The sequence below is a fragment of the Larus michahellis genome, chromosome 4 (assembly GCF_964199755.1).
Source record: "Larus michahellis chromosome 4, bLarMic1.1, whole genome shotgun sequence".
In the NCBI taxonomy this organism is placed as follows: domain Eukaryota; kingdom Metazoa; phylum Chordata; class Aves; order Charadriiformes; family Laridae; genus Larus; species Larus michahellis.
The window spans coordinates 80,323,605-80,341,763 of record NC_133899.1 but is presented as its reverse complement, the minus strand read 5'-3'; the positions used below and the strand labels follow the sequence as shown (position 1 = coordinate 80,341,763).

Sequence of the window (18,159 nt, the reverse complement as noted above, 5' to 3'; positions counted from 1 at the left end):
TGGAGCAGGGCACAGCTGTTCAACTTCAGCAGCAGGACTTGCTGCCAACTGGAAGAGTACTGTCGGCTCTGGGGACTCTTCTGTAGAATTAATTGCTTACAACAATTTAACAAATTCAGAATTAATACTTAACAGATTCAGCAAGAAGTATTTTCAATCTAATGGATTTATGTTTTAAACTACTGCTAGTTTGCATAACATTTAGTAGCCAAATGGCGTTAACTCACTTCCATATCCTGACCTGACCGTCACTCACAGCTCCTCCTTTTCCGTAATTCCTCAACTTGGTTCAATTCACTGCAAGATCATAATCAGTCTGAATCCTTCCTTCCTGAGTTTACACACGTGGCTAATGGCTGCATTCACTGAAACCACTGCTTACATTGCTACGGCTTTAATATTGCACTTGCCTGTCTTTTCTGTACTAACTAAAAAATAAGAACACCACCAGCAATGTTATGTTACTGATGATAATGCTGTTAGGAAAGCATTTCCAAAATGAAGTTTAAGGTTCTACTACTTGCTGGAAAGAGCTGAATTTTGACAATCTCTTTTCTGATATTACAAGTTTGTCTGTGCCAAGTGATTACATTACTAAACCAACCACCTAGAACACCTAGAGCCTTTGATTTAGTTGTCAAATATCTACATTCTCCTAGGTATACCAGAGTATTTCAAGTATTTTAAGAGTCATGATCACACATTCACACAATTCAGGCCTAGTCATTATTGTAAACGCTTAAGCTATTACACACTCCCACTTTCTTAGAGTATCAAAATACCCCTGCCAGATATTCAATACTCATCAAACAATACAGAGTTTATAATTTACAGACAAAACAGTACTGGCATAATTTGTTTATTGTACTATGAGCATCAGTATATATTAGAGACAAAGGAAACATGACTTCCAGGACAAAGAAAAAAAACCTGGAGATTTAAAATTTTGCTCAGTATCAATCATGGAGAACCTATAAATTATCTGCTGGAATGCTTTCAGCTCAAAAGCTTGGCTTCTACAATTACAGAACACTGAAGAATATAAGATGTTCTGGATCCCAAAAGCCACATACCTAAGGTTAAATTGTAAAAGACCTGAAAAGACATTAGGTAAAATTTATAAACTTGTTTTCTTCTGAGACAAATTGATCTTATCTCCAAGACTCAGGGCCATTCCCTGTAGGGAAGAGAAAGAAGACATTCATGATACACAGATACTTCAAAATAACTTTATCTATATTAAAATGGAAGTTCTATATAGAGAAATCTATGAAGTTAGTGGCACAGAAATTAAAGTATTCCTAACTGTTCATGTATTTATATACATTACAGAGCACACCTTCTTAACACTAGGTAAAGGCTAGATCTACATGTGTTATTGAAATAATGAAATTTGAATGTGATCTAGCAACTGCTAAATCGTTTATCAATACAAAATGCAGAAAACAGAAAAAATGTAAGCCTTTTGACCTCCCACCAGCCGAAAGCATGCTGCCACTGAAGAAATAACAGCTGTCAGTCCCGTTACTGAAATTCAGCTGTTGGAAGTCTCAGTGCTGATGCTAGCACTCAGTGCACTAAAACTATAGACAATAATTTAATCACAGAACCATATTAATATTGCATAGAAACTGAAGAAATCTCAAAAGAAACTGCACAAATAAATCCACCTAATCAACAACAGAATGATCAAGATGAAACTAAGCTGGCATATATAACTGAATGCAGTATTACGTAAAAATGCCACTGTAAACAAATCAGAAAAATTAAACCACTACGAAATCTTTAAAATGACATCCCAAACTAAATGGTTTTACAAGATGAATGTGAAAGTTCTCAGGCAGTCCTTTATTTAAAGGTCCCACTGTTTGAAATACTTTTATTGGTAGACTAACTTTTTTGCTATTAAACAGTTTCAAATTTTACACTCTTTTAGTCAGAACGTAGAAGTTCTAAAATCCAAAGCAGACTCATAGATGTACCTTTAGAAAATAACGCTGCTGAAAGAGACTTTGGAGTTTGCTTTGTTGTTTTTTTTTTTAAAAGAAGCAGTGAACAGCAATTACATGCTGTAATCATAAAACTTCCTTGTTATATGAAATTGAAATATACAATTCAGTAGTAAACAGATCATGAAACCTTGGGGAGCATTTGCTCTTTATTTAAAAGCAAATCAAGTACATTATCTTATTAGCAGCGCTATGCATAAAATAAGTAAATCTTGGCCCAAAGGCCTATTTTGATAACGCACTAGGAGAGAAAGTGTACAATATGGTTTTAGGGTATGGTTACACCTAACTAAAAAGACTTTTTTGCCCCCTCACAAAATGTGTCTAAGATAGTTTTAAAAACTAAGGCTGAAGTTTCTATATTCTTCTTCCCTAAAAACTTCCCCATTTAACAAATACTAGAAGCTATCGTCCAAAAGTTTGCAAGTTTTCTTAGGGTGCTCAGTACATTTTCTTAAAAATGATAAGGAGAAACAGTGCATTACCTGACTCTTGGCGCGGATTCGTATGTGACCAGTGACAGGTGCCTCTGGTCCAAGATGAATTGGCTTTTCAATGCTGACATTTGCAAGTGCATCTTCTCCAAATATGGAACGCGCATAAAGATTGGCTGCCATAAAGCCACAATAACCAGAAAGTGCCTACAAAAAGCCCATTTGAACTCTTTAGAAAGGCCAAAATACTTAAAATACATTTAATTCATCCTACATATAGCTAGGCAAATATCAGTATTTAACATTTAAACTTCTTTCTTTGCACACAACATTTTTTAAAGTGTGAGAATCGTGCGAGGGGAAGCAGTGGTGGCCTATTTCTAAAATTAATATTGAAAGATATCTAATCTACAATATTCACCAAAACAAGGTAGGATGGGATTTTTTGATCTGATTTAATGAACAGCAAAATGGTAAAGAAGCTAATTAGTAGCAATAGCCACTATACCTATTTTGGCTACTACACATATATCAGCTAATAACTATTATATATTTTATCTTAAAAGCAAATAGCTATTCTCTCTATATATTTTGCGTTAAAACAAAAAAGGCTAAATTGGCAAAAGAAAGGTAAATTTTGACAGAAAAGGACGGAACTTGGAGCTAATAAAAACCCCCACGCCTGTATAAAAACAGATGGTTCCACCAAATCTATACTACAGCTTAGCTACTACAAATTAAAACAGATATTCTGATTTTCTAGCTGCGCAAGAAATAGCTAAAGTGATTAAGCAACACAGAATTTTGATAACATTAACTTGCTTTTACTCATTTCAGAGGACTCATTTAAAAACTTTTAAGTATATGTACTATTTCATATTGTAAAGAAATGTCTTTAATAATATTTATAACAAACGCATAACAAATTAAACAAAGCACACAAACTAAAAAGGGCTCACAGTCTTCAAGCAAATAACTCACCTTCTCTGGAGTCAGGCATTTCATATTGGTTGACTTCAGTATGTGCTGTAAGTATTCATTTAGATCAATGATGTTGGTATTCACCGTAACCTTCAAGAAGGGAAAAAAAAACAAAACGGTAATTACTTTACTTGCCATCTCAGGCATTTCTAAGACCATCTCTTCTTCAGGACTCTATAAAGAAGATTACCACTACATTTCTCCTTGAGGAACACCACATTCAGTAAGCTAGCTCCAAATCACAGTATGTGGTGGCATAATATAAAGTCTTCACCTCCTGCCATCCACTTGTTAAAGCAGGGGGAATTCCATGCTATTTCTAAAACGTACTAGGGGAATATGATACTTTGCTGAACACATAGACTTCCTATAGCAACTAGTATACTTTTTGCCTGAATATAGCTTACACACTGCCAGCACAAGAAAAAATGGTATCTAGTCCAAAAGCTTGCTTTTAACCAATGATAAAAGTTGCTTTTACATTTCCCCCTTCTAGCAACAAAGCTCTCTGAGTTGCCTTGGATTCCTCATAATAAGTATTGTAGGTCTTGTTTAAGTTGCTATTTAATACATCTTTTAGGAGTAGTTTACAAATTGCTAAGGCTTCACATATTAAGGATCAAACTTTATTGTTTACAAGTTCCCTTTGAGGGAACTTAAATCCACTGTCAAGTGAATACACATAAATACACGTAGCAAACAAGGCTACAGTTTGTGTAAAAGATCTCCCATTCTGTTTTAATGTTTCTGCTCTGTTCTTAAATTACATTGCTCTGTTGCATTAGATTATCTCCTTTAAACCCTTTTTTAACAGGTACGTAACCAACAGTTTGGGCACCCTCTAATATTAAGTGTAGCTATCACTGTGTTGGTCTTACGTAGCATGCAGAACCACTCTGTGTGCTACAGCTGTACTGCAAGGTAACAGAGTGAAAGATGTCCCTGCCCATGAGACGGGGGCTGGACTAAATGATCTGTAAAACATCCCTTACAAACCAAAACATTCTACCATTTGGGGGGGGGGAGGGGGAGAGGGGGGGAACCAACCCCCCAAGACCCCCGACAACATAATTCAGAACCAGAGAGGCTAAGCAGTATGACCAATGCTGCAGTCTCAGCATAAATTTATACTTGTTGCTATCTCGCCTTTAAGGAAAAATACACAGCAATCACCAAGCAATTTGGACACTTTCTGTACAGGGGGTAAGGCTCAATGCACGTACCTCTTTTGTAAGAAAAAAGAATAGTTATTTCATCACTAAGCTTGTGAAACAGGTAAGATAACAATAACAGAATGAGTTACTTGACGCCAACATCCAACACGGATGTTGAATGAGGTTTATATTACAATGTTGATGTAATGAGCTGATGTCAAAACAAGACACAGAATTATACCTCATCAACAAAAACTCCAAATAACATACAAGAAATAAAACTAACTTTGTTTTCCCACTCAAATTCTGCCCACATCTGTCTAAACTCCGCATCCGTACAAGAAGCAGGCTGGATGTAATCCATGATGTCAATGTGAATATCACTGAGAACCACACAGTTTCTGTCGCTGGCTGCTCCAGAGACATCATACACTGCAATAAAACACACAAACCACCTTAATGGTTAAAAAAAAAAAAAGTGAATTTGCACTAAATAAGGGTTACCACCTGCCAATTAACAACAGTCAACACTTGCTCAGCCTCATTGCTGACCTGGCCTCTTCAAGCGCTTCACCCAGTTGCCACAGAACTTTACGTATATTGGTGTTTCAGGCCAGGCTGCCCAGCTCATTGCAAATACAGAGACTCAGGCTCAAGTATCACGCTGACAATTATTCTAAAGGTACCATGTTCTACTATAATTCTAAGTAAAAGCAATATAATTTTTTTTAAAAATTATTACAAAAATATTCATACATTGTAGACCATTTCATTTCCTCTTCCAGTATGAAGTGTTTTAATTATTTTGAGCCCATTAAGCAGTTAAGAAATGGTACACATTAATGTTAATTTTGCACAATGAATTGTTTACTTACCAATATTACCAAAAATGATTCCGTTTTCTGTTGAAGCGACTTTGACATTGGCTTTAATGTTTGCAAAGTCATGTGGAGCGAGTGTCAGAGGAGATGGTTTTTCCACAAGTTTCAAGTCACCTGTGTAAAGCAATTGGGAGATGGGGATCAGGGAACATTAACAATATACAATGAGTTTAGCTTTTGGAACAATTTTTTTTATTTTCTTGTTATTCAATTCTAATGTCTACAGAGTTGCACTAAAAACCACCATAAAGGGATTTGTTGATTCGGATTTTTTTTATTTTTTTTTTTTCCACAGTTTTCTACCTCCAAGACAAAATAATTTAAATGGGCTTTGGATGAAGTCTTGTATTAAATTTTTAACAATCAGGAAATGGTTAATTCTACCTTGTGTTTTAATCACTGAAAACATCATAATACCTAATCCTACAGTCAAGTGTCTCAGAATCAAAGTTCAACGTCCAGTATTACATGCACTAAGCTATTTATAAACAGGTCAATGTATCACCTTGATTTTGAATATAATTGCTCCCAGGAAACAGTAAGAAATGTATTTTTCCTAATCCTTTAGCAAGCGATTGTAAAAGACTCCTTAGTTCTATCAAACTGTGCAGTTTGAGAACAAAGCATGAACAGCTTCAGCTCTACACTCATGAGTGATGCATCAAGTCAGTTTTTGCAATGTACCTGAAGACACCAACTGGGAAATACAGATTTCCACTTTACTGAGCTGATAAATAGAAAATTACAACTCATTAAGTAAGACAGTCATTTTATTTATCCCCATCATTAGTCTAATCAAATGATTAACAAAAGATTAGGAGGAAGGTTATGCCCCTCCAGTCATATTTACGTCAATTAAAAGTACGTAACATGTTCTCCTAGTACGTTGTAAACATGTTTCAATGCCTGACTGCCAAAACCGAAGATAACTAATAGGAAACTGGTTACTGTTCTTGGACTATCTGTTCCGGTCCCTCCCCTCAAAAGTAGCTAATGAAGTCCCAGTATTGTTCAAGCCAGTCTCTGGTACAGCTGTTGGTACAGGGATGGTTTCAGGTGAGTAAATGCAGTATTTCAGTACTTCAGGCTGAGTGCAAGAACCACCTAGGGCAGATGGCTCTCCGTTGCCTGACATTTGCTCCATACCAATTTGGATTTTACCCTCTTACTCTATGGTAACAGAACAATGGGGAATAAGTGTATCAAAAAAACTGTCCATAATTCAGGAAAAGGGGAGAAGGGGAAATGGAATGCTATCTGTCCGGTGAAAAAAGCATGAAAAAGTTCAAAATCTGACTACGGTTTATATCATCAGACAGTATTATCAGTGCCAGCAGATGTAAGTCTTCCACCTTTTGAAGGAAAAAAATATTTTTTAAGGCATTCAAAAACATCCTTTCAAAATGACAGCTAGGTGGCATAAATTTGTAAGTATTTAGAAGTGTTTCAGAACCTCCTTACGAGCGGGTGCCAATGCCCAGCACCTCACTGCTGCTCAACAGTCGCTTTGTTTCCGCCAGCACTCCTTACCTAGCGTGGCTAGTTCCAGCGTGCAGTTCTGCAGAGTGTCACTGGTCTGGTTCACCACAAGCACATCCAGCACAATGTCGTACTGATTGACATGGACATACGCTTCTGCATAGACAGGGTCTGAGAAACCTGTCAGTTGAGTAACCTGTGGAAGAAAAAAAAAAAGTCATCAATTTATAGCTAAACACACAGTAACTATCCATATCATTCATACAAATAAATTTTACTGCATCCTTCCTTCACATGTCTTTTTGCGTACACACTGCAATTATAAAACCTTTCTAGATGAAATATATTCTGAACGGAATTTACCTAAGTTCCTGAAATATGGACTGTAGTGACATTTATTCTTAAAATGATCAGTAGGACAAAGAAATGCTGACTTAAAATGAAAAGGTAACTTTAAACAGTAAAAAGAATTCATCCAGACTTTTAAAGAATAAAAAGCCTGTTTTTTTAACCGTAACTAATGATTGAATCAAGAGACTTCTTCTCTTTGGACCTTCTCTGCAGGTCCTAGTAACCAGCAGCAAAAAAAGGTATAAAGAGTGAAACAAGGATGCACTGCATTTGGCAACAGGATATGGCAGCCAAAGAAAGAAAGGGTTCTTAATCACTTGCGACATCCCTGCTCTCTTCCCTGTGAAGTTTACTGGGCCCTTCAGACCAGCGAGCAATCTTAATTTCTTCTCCACATCCCACCAGCTCAGCACTCTCCAAGTCTCCTTCTTATTCTTCCCCTCTCACGTGAAGAACGTAACAACTTCAAGCACAAGGGCCTTTCTCTTTCTCCCGATCCGAACCAGGAAATATGTGAGTCTTTCCAATCAACCAGCATAGTCTGGTTCATCAGTTCCAGCCTGCGATTCCCAAAGCTGATCCCGTGCGTGAGCAGCACAAAGCATATGTAATTAAACCACTGACTTTCACATTACCTTATTAAGTTTGGATGCAAGAGGATCAGCAGCCTCTTTCCTCTGTGTGTTTCCCATTGCCGCAAGAAGGCTAAGCTGAAACTGGTCTTCTTTTGAGCTCATTTCATTTTTAGCAGTAAGCTGCATGAAGGAAATGGGATCGTCTGGCTGAACCGTCACATTCCTCTTCTCAGATTCTTTCTGCAGGAAGAGAAACACTCCAGAATTCATGATGAATTTGATTCCTTAGTGCAGAAACACCATCAAAAACTGGCCGACTTACAGTCCAGTGGCAACATTTCTGGGACCTGCTTGGATGTGAACATCCATAAAGAATTCCAAGTGTTTACAGTTACCCACTTAAAATAGCTCACCTTCTGGGAAAGTTTCTCCTCTTCTAGCTTGGCTGACAGCATATGAGAGAGGGACTGCCTGCATTCTTTGTTGAAAATGTCATTCATGAGAGGAGAACATTCTGATAAAACTTTCAGACACAGGGAAATACGATCCACATCGTCATCTGTAATCGGCTTCTTGGGAAGAGAGGACTTTCCCAAATGGAGAATAGTGGCCATCAGCAGCATAGCTTCAGCAATAAAGGACTGAGAAGGAGGACAAAGGAAAGAGAATGGAAGGAGGTTATTGCATTTTACCCAGCTTTACAGAAATATTTATTTCTGACCGTCCTGGTTTCAGCTGAGAGAGCGCTAATTTTCTTTCCAGTGGTTCCTGTGTTTTCAGAATTGGTATTAAGGCCAGGTTGGATGGGGCTTTGAGCAACCAGTCCAGTGGGAGGTGTCCCTGCCCATGGCAGGGAGTTGGAACTAGATGATCTTTAAGGTCCCTTCCAATCTAAACCATTCTATGAAAGGAACGTCAATAATGCATATTGGTTTAGTTGTTGCCAAGTGACGTTTATACTAGTCAAGGACTTTTTCCAGCTTCCCACAGAAGCTGAGAAGGAGCATAGACAGAACAATAGCATGGCCAATGGAATATTCCATACCATAGATGTCATGCTCAGTATGTAAATAGAGGCTGGCCCAGGGGCGTGGAATCTGCAATCTCTGCTTGAGTCGGGCTGGGCAACCAATTCACTAGGCAGTGAGAATGACTTGTGTCTTGTATATTCTTTTTACCATTATTATTACTGTTCTTTTCCTTTTCCATTATTGTTCCATTAAACTGTCTTTATCTCAACCCATGAGGTTTTTTTTCCCTTTCGCCTCTTCTCCCCACCCTTCTTGGGGGGAAAAAGGGGGATGACTGAGAGGCTCCATGGTCCCAGTTGCTGGCTAGGGTTAAACCACAACACCGACTTATTTACAAAAAGGTGTGCATTAACCTGCTCAGAGATTTTATCATTTGATTACTTATTTTTTTAGCACTTACTATCTAGAAACTAAGCAGCATGATTTAGAGACTTTCTAGAGTGACTGGAAAGCAGTAGGCCCTGTTTGTGACCCAAATTATCATTATTATCCAATCATGTAATTGACACTTCGGACTTAATCCATTTTGCATCTGTTTAAAAGTAGAGGCAACAACCAGCTCTTCTTTGCAACTACAGTGGAAATGCAACAGATGACTTACATTCTGTTTCTTCTTTTCCTGAACTAGTGACACATATCGTAAAGCAATCTTAGTTAAAGTTGTAGCAAGAGAAGCTGCCACAAAGAAATCGCCATCAAGCAGGAATCCTCGTAACGGAGGTCTGCAAAGACAGATGATAATCAGAAAACTATTTTTGGGTGACACTCTTTAACCTGCTTATCTTCATACCTTAACATCAATACTGTACAAATAAAACAAGCTTGAAAGGTCTCAGAAGTTTGGTTTTTTTACTCTAGAAGTAATTTTCCAGATATAGAGATATTCACAAGTCACATAGCCATTTCCACACAGAACAGGGAGTGAAAAGTGTAATGGATAACGATTTCATTGTGGTTCTGAAATGATAACGACTAGTCAGGATGATGTAGCCCACCTGCAGTAATTAAGGAAATATAGCAATTGTTCTAGCTACCGATGAAATAAACTATAGCAAGTATTGAATAATGCAAGGTGATATAAGAAAAAAAAAAATGTTTTCATCTAAAGGCAACAGCTCTGTATGCAATTAAAATTGTGAGGGGACTTTACATATAAAATAATGTCACTTTTGATACGCAGTAAGCTTTGATTACAAATCCTAAGCATTTAGGCAACTTCCTATCAAATACCATCTACTTGGGATAATACCTTACAACAGGAAACTACCTCAACCACTAAACTCTGCACAAGAGAGAATAACACTTTAAAAAATAAATTAACCAAGTCACTCCTGGCCTAGTACGAAATCTTAAATACCTGTCTTCTTCCTTTTTGGCAGGTCGGGAACTACTGAGAGCACTCTGTGTTGCATAAGTGCCCATCTCTGTCACCAATTTTTGGGCTGGACCCACAGACACCTCTTCTTCAGGTTTTAGCTCACCAGTTTCTTTCTTGATTTCAGATTCTACTATCGGGATCTAGAAACAAACAGGAAACAATTCTTACAATTAATATAAAAAAAGATGGGTTTGTTCTGCAGAAGGTTTTAATAAAAATTATCTGCGCGGTTAAGGTTTTTATAAGTAAAAGGTGAGTTACAGCATAACAGTTTTGAGAAAACTTAAGGTGATAGCCAGATGTTGAAATATATACAGAAGCCCCCTAGCCATGCAATAAAGCTCACATCGCCGATTGTCTTAGATCCCTCTCAGAACAACCCAGACTTAAAGCACACTTCTTTCGTTAGTGGATATAATTAAATTGTACCTTAAAACTGCCATAATTTTCAGAAATAAAGAATTTCTTATCTCCCCTCTTAACAGATATCACTCATTCTCAGTATATGCTAGCTTCAGCTATGCTACTTAAAAAAAATATAAATTAATAACAAATGCAAAACTCTAAACTAGTTTTTACTTTAGATTTATTGTGCTCACACCGTTACACATCACAAGTGCCCAAAATCCTGCTGCATCTTACTTGATGTTTTTAAAATATCTTTTCCTTAGAAAATACACTGCATAACAGTAAGTAAAACCACAAAGAGCTAGCCCAACGAAGTAAACACACCTCTCCAAGTGATCTGCGAACTTCTGTCATTACACTTTGTATATCCTCCTTTGTGCTGCAATACTCTCCAAGGATCCATAAAGCTCCTCGATAAATCCTAAGACAAGAACAGTAACTTAAGTCATGCTTTCATGATACTACTCAAAGTAGCATCAAGGGAAGTGATTTACGGTCAGGTGGTAAAGGCCAGCCTTGACAAATTCAAGAGGATGCAACTGACAGAAAGCAAGTTTGATCAAGAATCATCCTTTCAAGCCTTAGTAAACTAATGAACAAGTATATCAAACGACATGTATTCTCTGCTAAAAATTTATTCCCATCTGTGTTAATCTTGATATTCACAAAATTAAATTGCATTATCATCATAATGAAGTAACTTTACTGTATGTTAATAAAGTCATCTGCAATTTCTCCAGTTAACCGAGACAAACTAACTTTTCCTTCATACAAGAGAAAATGAAAAAGAGCGTGAATGAAGGTTGCGGGAAAAAAAATATCACAAAACTTCAGAGGTTTTTTTCCCACTTAAGGAGATGACGATGGAGATGGGACTCAGAGCTTCCGGTGTACTGGAGGAATGGCAGAGTGGTGTCTTGATACATATGACTTAACCTTTGCAGATCCATCAGAAAACCAAGCCCTGAAAGGTACTAAAGAAGCTTTGGAGATTGCAAAGCCCACTCTACGTTAGACTGGGTTTTCTAATAAACGTACAGTATTTCCAGTTGCCTACAAGCGCAAATTCCTGCTGCAATAATCCCTTAGTAACTCTGTTTTAACAAATACATCACTTTAAAGCTGGCCTTCATCAACAATGATATCCCCTAGCAAGTGGAAATACAGTTATCAATTGCATCATAAAAAAGAAATTTGAATTTATTTTCTTCATTCAATGCAACAAGCACCCAGTATATCTTTTGTACAAGCAGACAAGAATGAAGCTGTACCCAGAAATCATCTACCCTCAAAATATGTCAGCTTCAGTTGTTCTTTGTGCATGGGTTGCAAGGATTTTGGTACATGTTTAATGGCAATATACATTCAACGCAAGTGAGCCACAGGGTGCTCCGATGTCTGTTTGATATCGTATTTTGGACTCACTTGACAGATTTAATAGCGTGAAAGACTTCAAGCATCTTCTCAACAATAAGAGGTCTGAGGTTGTCAAATCGCTGGATCGCTTCCCGCACAAACTCCAAAACATCAGCAGCTGCCGCTTCATTATTATCACTGAGGAACTCCATCAGCTACCACAAAAGAGTAAACGTGAGCACAAATAGCAGCAAGGGTAAGTTTGTACAATAGCATTTTCCTTTTACATTCAGAAAAATAAAACTGCATATATATCTCCCGTTAAACAAAGCTGAAGTCAAAAAACCTTAGGTACATTCCAATCAGTTACCAATTATCTCAACCCCCAAATAATTTTTCTAATGATAAAAAATTATTGCACTTTTAAGTAAAGGTACTCTTCAGCTCATGTTCTGCAAAAATATTTTAAAATAAAATCTTAGAAGATAAATAACTACAGCATCAAAAATCCCATATTTCTTTAGGGATTAAAAATAGTGTTGTTCTGTAGGAGGCCACTACTAGAAACACCTCAGCTTCAGTTATTCTCCAGGTTTTGGGTATAACTAGAACATAGTTAATGACAATATAATTAAACATTTGCATACCACTGGAATAACATTTGCAGCCATATCTGGAAACCGAACGCTACAGGAATGCAATGTACGAACAAGCAGCTGTCTATACTTGTCCGTATCTTCATGCTCCGTCACATTATTGGTTTTAATCACTTCCTTCTTCAGAACAATCACAAGCTGCAGAAAAGATCAAATACAATTGAACAAAGTCACATATTTTTCCAAAGAATAAAAAAATAGTGTAATGAAACAAAAGTAATATATACTTTACCTCCTCCACATTTCTTGAAGAGACAAGATCCAGAGCCAGTTGAAGGGTTTTTTTGCGCACTTCTAGATCTGGGGTACTCAACACTCTGAGGATGTCCATAACTAGATCCTGGAATAATAACAAAATGGTAACTACTTTGCAGCTTTCAATGGCTTTCTTTTCATACAATTCTAATTTTCAGTACTCAATGATTTTCAAAGACTTTCTGGATACATTATATATAGTCTACTGACAAGTAAGCAAGATATTCTAGGCATTAGGAACTTCACAGTGTTCATTTAATACATTCTACATTTACACAAAAGTCTACCATGCAAGCTACATCATTAAGTCTTACAATCAAGACAGCATTTTACCATTGTTAATTCTTATGCAGACAATAAAAGCAGCAAGTCATAACATAAAAGTCTATCCAATACATTTATACCAAAAATATGTTTTCCCCAAAAACATATCAACAGAAATTTACACTGCAGAAGTACACTTTGCCATAGATCACAACACCCTTAAGTTTCGTTTAGGAAAGTAAAGCCTTCAATAAGCTTGCAGGAAAAGAGACAGTTCACATACCTGTAATACTCGTTCGTGGGAGGGATGCTCCTTTAATTCAATCAGCCGATCCAAAACAATCAGTTTCACATTATTATCACTTTCTTTAATAATCAAATCTATGTAGCATTGGGCAGCTGCCTAAAATTAAAAGGATCAAAAATATTTTTTAAGTAAAGGAGAAACTGGCAAGTTTCTGAGAGAAATTCAGAAAAACACACCTTCTACATTACTACCAAAGAACTACTCAAAGAGTTGGCACAGAAATGAACCCGAGAACAGTCTTTAAAACTTTCTGGTCCACAATAAACACCGATTCCACCACCGTGTTACAAAAGTCACACAGGATGGCTCACAATGCCATTAGCTTATAATACACAGACTCAATTTCAAATTCAAAGAAAGTTATAGAGAGTTATAAAAGTTATGATTTCCTGGCACGCTTTGGGTCAGCTCTTAAGTACGCAACAGGGCATGAGAACCAATTTAAGAGTTGCCAGGTTTGCCTATCTAGATACAGTTTTAATGACAGCTTCTATGTACAATATCCCTACTCAACAAAAAAGACTATGCTCAAGCAAGAATGTTGGAATTAATACTCCTCCTGATCTTTTGAAACTACTATTTACAATGCTTTTACTCTAAATCTAGATTTGCATATTCTACTTTTCAAATTCCATACAAATTCAAAATGTCTGTGTGATCTCAAATAATCAGCTGTACAAATGTAATTCAGTAATCGGTGTAAATCTTCACTGCTTTACGTTCCCACCCTAGTCTGAAGAGAGTAATATTTACGAGTAAAGAAAGTAACTCAGGCTCTGCAAATCTTCAGCTTTACCCTGCTTTGCTAAGTATGCCAAGAAGCTCGCAGGTTGGTACCAACTGTGGTACAACAGTTTGCACAGTCTTCAAGCTTCTGCCCTACCAAAGTGACATGACGTCTACCAGCTGCAGGTTTGCAAAATACAGCCACAATCTTTTTTTGTGACCAATTTTAAGAGATAGATTCTAAGTCAGCGTTTCACATGTGAGGTGAAACACTCACCTCATAAAGCACCCCATATATTACTAAAGCCTTCAGAGTGCCAACGTACAGCATACATTATTCATTCTAGCGCATTAAAAGCTACTGAAACATCTGGAAACATCACTTTTATACCTTGATTGCTGTTGGTGCACTGGAAAGCGTAACTAGAGTACCTGCAGCTTCATACTTCACCGCAGGACTTGACGACTGCAGTAAGTTGTAGATGCAGCGAATAAACCGAGCTCTCTCTGATGGATTTGCGTGACACACCTAGATAAGAAGAACAATGCATAGTTGGTACATAAAGAAAAAAACGAGCGATCATACAGCTTAACTGCTCCATTATCTTACAACAAGGAGAAAATTACGCAAAAGGTGACAACCTTTTCTGGGGATATGAAGCGTCATTCACAGTTGTAAAAATCTAACTACAAAAGCTATTAAAAAGCTATTACTGACAATTCTATGCAATTCTATGCAATCTTAAAATCTCAGATCAAAAGGAAGGGCACAGCCTCTACTAGTCTCTGTAACAGATGTCCTGCTCATGTCCATGAAGAAGAGTCTGATCATACACAGTCCACATCACAGCAAATCAGGTGAGACATATTGCTCCATACTGTGCACACCACAGCAGTTTATTGTTTCAAGAGACAAATCTTATTCAGCCCTTAGAAACAATCACATATTGCTGACATGGACTAAATACCAGCTATAATGCCTTTTCCAGCAATGTTCTACCCCTTTTAAAAAGCAATCTAATGTAATTTAACATGTATATTTCTTTTAAATGTGCAACAATATTTCCCTTTTACCTTATAAATCAGTTCAACAATAACCAACTGCAGTATGTCACCAAATGTCTGGACTTGGTCAATACAGGTACTCAAATAATCCAAAGCTCGATCCTATACAAATAAAAGATACATTATTCTAAATTATTCTGAGTTTGCTCACTCAGCTATACTTTAAATCAAAACACAAACCAGCATATATTCGACCCTTCAACTTGAAATTTTAGAAAAAAATTACAAAAACATTGTAAACCTAAAGAGCAATTTATCCATTCTATCTGTCAAAAGGGGAGACAAAACTAATGGTAATCAGGCACAAAAGGCAATTGCCTGCAGAGCAAATAATCCAAAACGCTAAAAAGAAATTGTAATTTCTTCATCATGTGACTACAAAAGCTATAAGCCAGTAGGTAATAGAGCCCTTCTCAAACTGGTTAAGCTCACCTGGAAAAACTAATTACAGTTTTTGGCACCAACATATGCCTTCACCAAATACAGTAATTCTCCTTTAAAACAAAGACAGCACTAAAGACCTACTTTAATTTTTTCAGTTACCAAATATTCCACAAGTGGGTTAACACTACCATATATGGTTTTTTATGATATAAATAGTTCATACTACCCACAAACTACTGGCTAGTTACCTAGCACATTTTCAAGTATTTAAACCAAACAAGTTTGAGGACAAGTATCCTCACCTGATCTGCATGAATTAGCATCATAAATGCATTTCTTTTGCAGCTTGCATCTTTCTCATTCACCAAGAAATCATGGATCAGTTCAGGAGCATCAGGTATAAGATGTTCAAAATTTCTTTAAAAAGAAAAATCATAGTTAAAAGAACTACCAGGAAGGAGTAGAACCAAAGGCTTAAGTGCATATCCTAAAGACAAGTGTTTACAAAAATTTAAAAAGCTGAAACGGCAATGCATAGCTTTTGTGTAGCTCCTTGAAATGGTGAGCAGACCAAGGTGTTTTAAAAAAATTGTTTGTTATCATGACAGCTACGACATCATCCCATCAATGACTTCTGTTTAATTGTAACATTCAGCCACATTGTGCAGGTAACAACTGCCATAATGTTTAGTCTATAACTGCACTCCATGAAGAATGTCTCGCTTCAAATAAATTTATATATGCACATTCCTGCAAGGATTCTTCTAAATTTATGGTTGTGGACAATGTTGTTAATAGCATTTAGATCATTAAGAAAGGCATTTGCCCATACAAATTAACCTGCAATATAAGGACCTCAGTCACACTTGAGAAAGCAGCAGTGGTATCTTTTGCTTTCACAAAGAAGTCCACTAGATAGAGGAGAAAAATCACACAGATGCAAAAAAACCCAAACACCACACCAGTGATTGATAAATGCTTATGAGGTCTCGAAAACTATCCGGATCACTAAAGCTAGTCTTGGTCTTCTGCACCCACAACTTTAAACAGTTTCTGGTATTTACCTATAAATCGTGTAAATTGCAAGAACTGCATTTCTGCGCACGTAGCTGTGACGATGTTCTAGACATGCACGAATGGCCGGCATCAAAGGCTCCAACAGTTCTGCTTCTTTCAGCTTACAAAGAAAACGGAGAGTAGAGCCTCGGATAAATTCATTTGGGTGCTGAAGATCCTAAAATCAACAAGAAACATTTGAAATGTCAGACTTCAGCCTAACTGTTAAGCTCAGGTGAATAAACTTGCTAGATGTGTCCCACACTCAGCCTTCCCACGGTACAGGTTCCCAACATCCGTGATGACACTTCGCTGTCTCATCATGAACTATCTTCTTAAAACACTGCTGCCCCAGAAATATTTAAAAATCCATACTTCTGTGTAGTAAAACTTACAAAGCCTGTGGGATTTTTTTTTTCTGCATTGTATGTGTTTTCTCTGATTACTAAGGCTGTGAAAGCTCACCCTGCAGGCATTCCTGCACACTGGATGCTACGCTCTAGTGTATGTTACTTAATCAGCTTCTGACCCATTCCCAAAGAAGTTGAAGGACCTTATTATCTTTGTTTAGGAGTGTCCCAAATACACCACAATGAAGTTATTCCAAAACCAGTGTCCTTTCATGACCCATGGCTTGCTCCAAGACACTATGAAGAAGGTAATTAAGTTACCCCTCACCTTTGAGGTTCACCAACTTAGAAAAGAGCAGCACTAAATTTCTGTTAAGTTGTAATAGTAAAAGACGACACAAAAATTCCTCCTTAGTAGGTCTGCTGGTTATCTACAGTTATCCACCTCTGAAGCACTGAGACATAATGGTCAGGAAGGAAATACTGAGCATAAACCATTTTTATATTTATTAAAGAACACAAAATTATATACTTTTTATAAAGATCCTGTATAGGAACGCGAGCAATGAAATAAACAGTGGGCTACCTTTCTGTATGCATCGCACACAAGGATCATTTCTTGCAAAAGCCTGCCATCTGGAGTGGTCTTTGGCACTATCTCCCAAAAGACAAGCAGCAGTTTTTTAATAGTATGATCTTGCAGAGGCAGTACAAAACGTATAATGGTCATCAGAAGCCCGGGTAGTTTTTCACCATTCAGAATCATAATGATTACTTTCTTCAAGGCCTCCGTCTTCAATTTGACATCTCCTTTTTCTAGAGAGGACAGAAAAATCAAGAAAACAAATCACAGTAATTATGAGATCAGGAAGGCTAACACGTCACAGTTAGTTTAACAGGAATACTGATCTTCAGCGTCAGAAGACACAAATACCCTCTGACGGGGTGCAATATAGCCTATCAACAAAATTCACACCCTTACTTCTACTAAAAGAATAAAGAAGCAGCAAGAGATATTTAAAGAAAAAGTACAGGGTTCAGACTTAATTCTAAGATCAA

General features: G+C 37.1%; 1 protein-coding gene across 3 annotated transcripts in view; it reads right to left on the bottom strand.

Moving 5' to 3' along the window:
• Positions 1-843: 843 nt before the first annotated feature.
• The window catches only part of COPB1 (COPI coat complex subunit beta 1), a 21,851-nt gene continuing 4,535 nt past the window's right edge, over positions 844-18,159 (bottom strand). For all 3 annotated transcript variants that reach the window (XM_074585882.1, XM_074585879.1, XM_074585881.1), the window contains exons 3-22: positions 17,687-17,916; positions 16,759-16,928; positions 15,997-16,111; positions 15,320-15,412; positions 14,637-14,774; positions 13,496-13,615; positions 12,926-13,033; positions 12,685-12,831; positions 12,107-12,252; positions 11,006-11,102; positions 10,253-10,413; positions 9,497-9,617; positions 8,278-8,505; positions 7,925-8,104; positions 6,990-7,134; positions 5,454-5,573; positions 4,865-5,010; positions 3,425-3,514; positions 2,495-2,650; positions 844-1,177 (exon numbers count right to left, since the gene is read on the bottom strand). In XM_074585882.1, the coding sequence (XP_074441983.1) occupies positions 1,118-1,177; positions 2,495-2,650; positions 3,425-3,514; positions 4,865-5,010; positions 5,454-5,573; positions 6,990-7,134; positions 7,925-8,104; positions 8,278-8,505; positions 9,497-9,617; positions 10,253-10,413; positions 11,006-11,102; positions 12,107-12,252; positions 12,685-12,831; positions 12,926-13,033; positions 13,496-13,615; positions 14,637-14,774; positions 15,320-15,412; positions 15,997-16,111; positions 16,759-16,928; positions 17,687-17,916 (2,771 nt within the window). In that variant the 3' untranslated portion in view covers positions 844-1,117. The remainder of the gene's footprint in view (positions 1,178-2,494; positions 2,651-3,424; positions 3,515-4,864; positions 5,011-5,453; positions 5,574-6,989; positions 7,135-7,924; positions 8,105-8,277; positions 8,506-9,496; positions 9,618-10,252; positions 10,414-11,005; positions 11,103-12,106; positions 12,253-12,684; positions 12,832-12,925; positions 13,034-13,495; positions 13,616-14,636; positions 14,775-15,319; positions 15,413-15,996; positions 16,112-16,758; positions 16,929-17,686; positions 17,917-18,159) is intronic.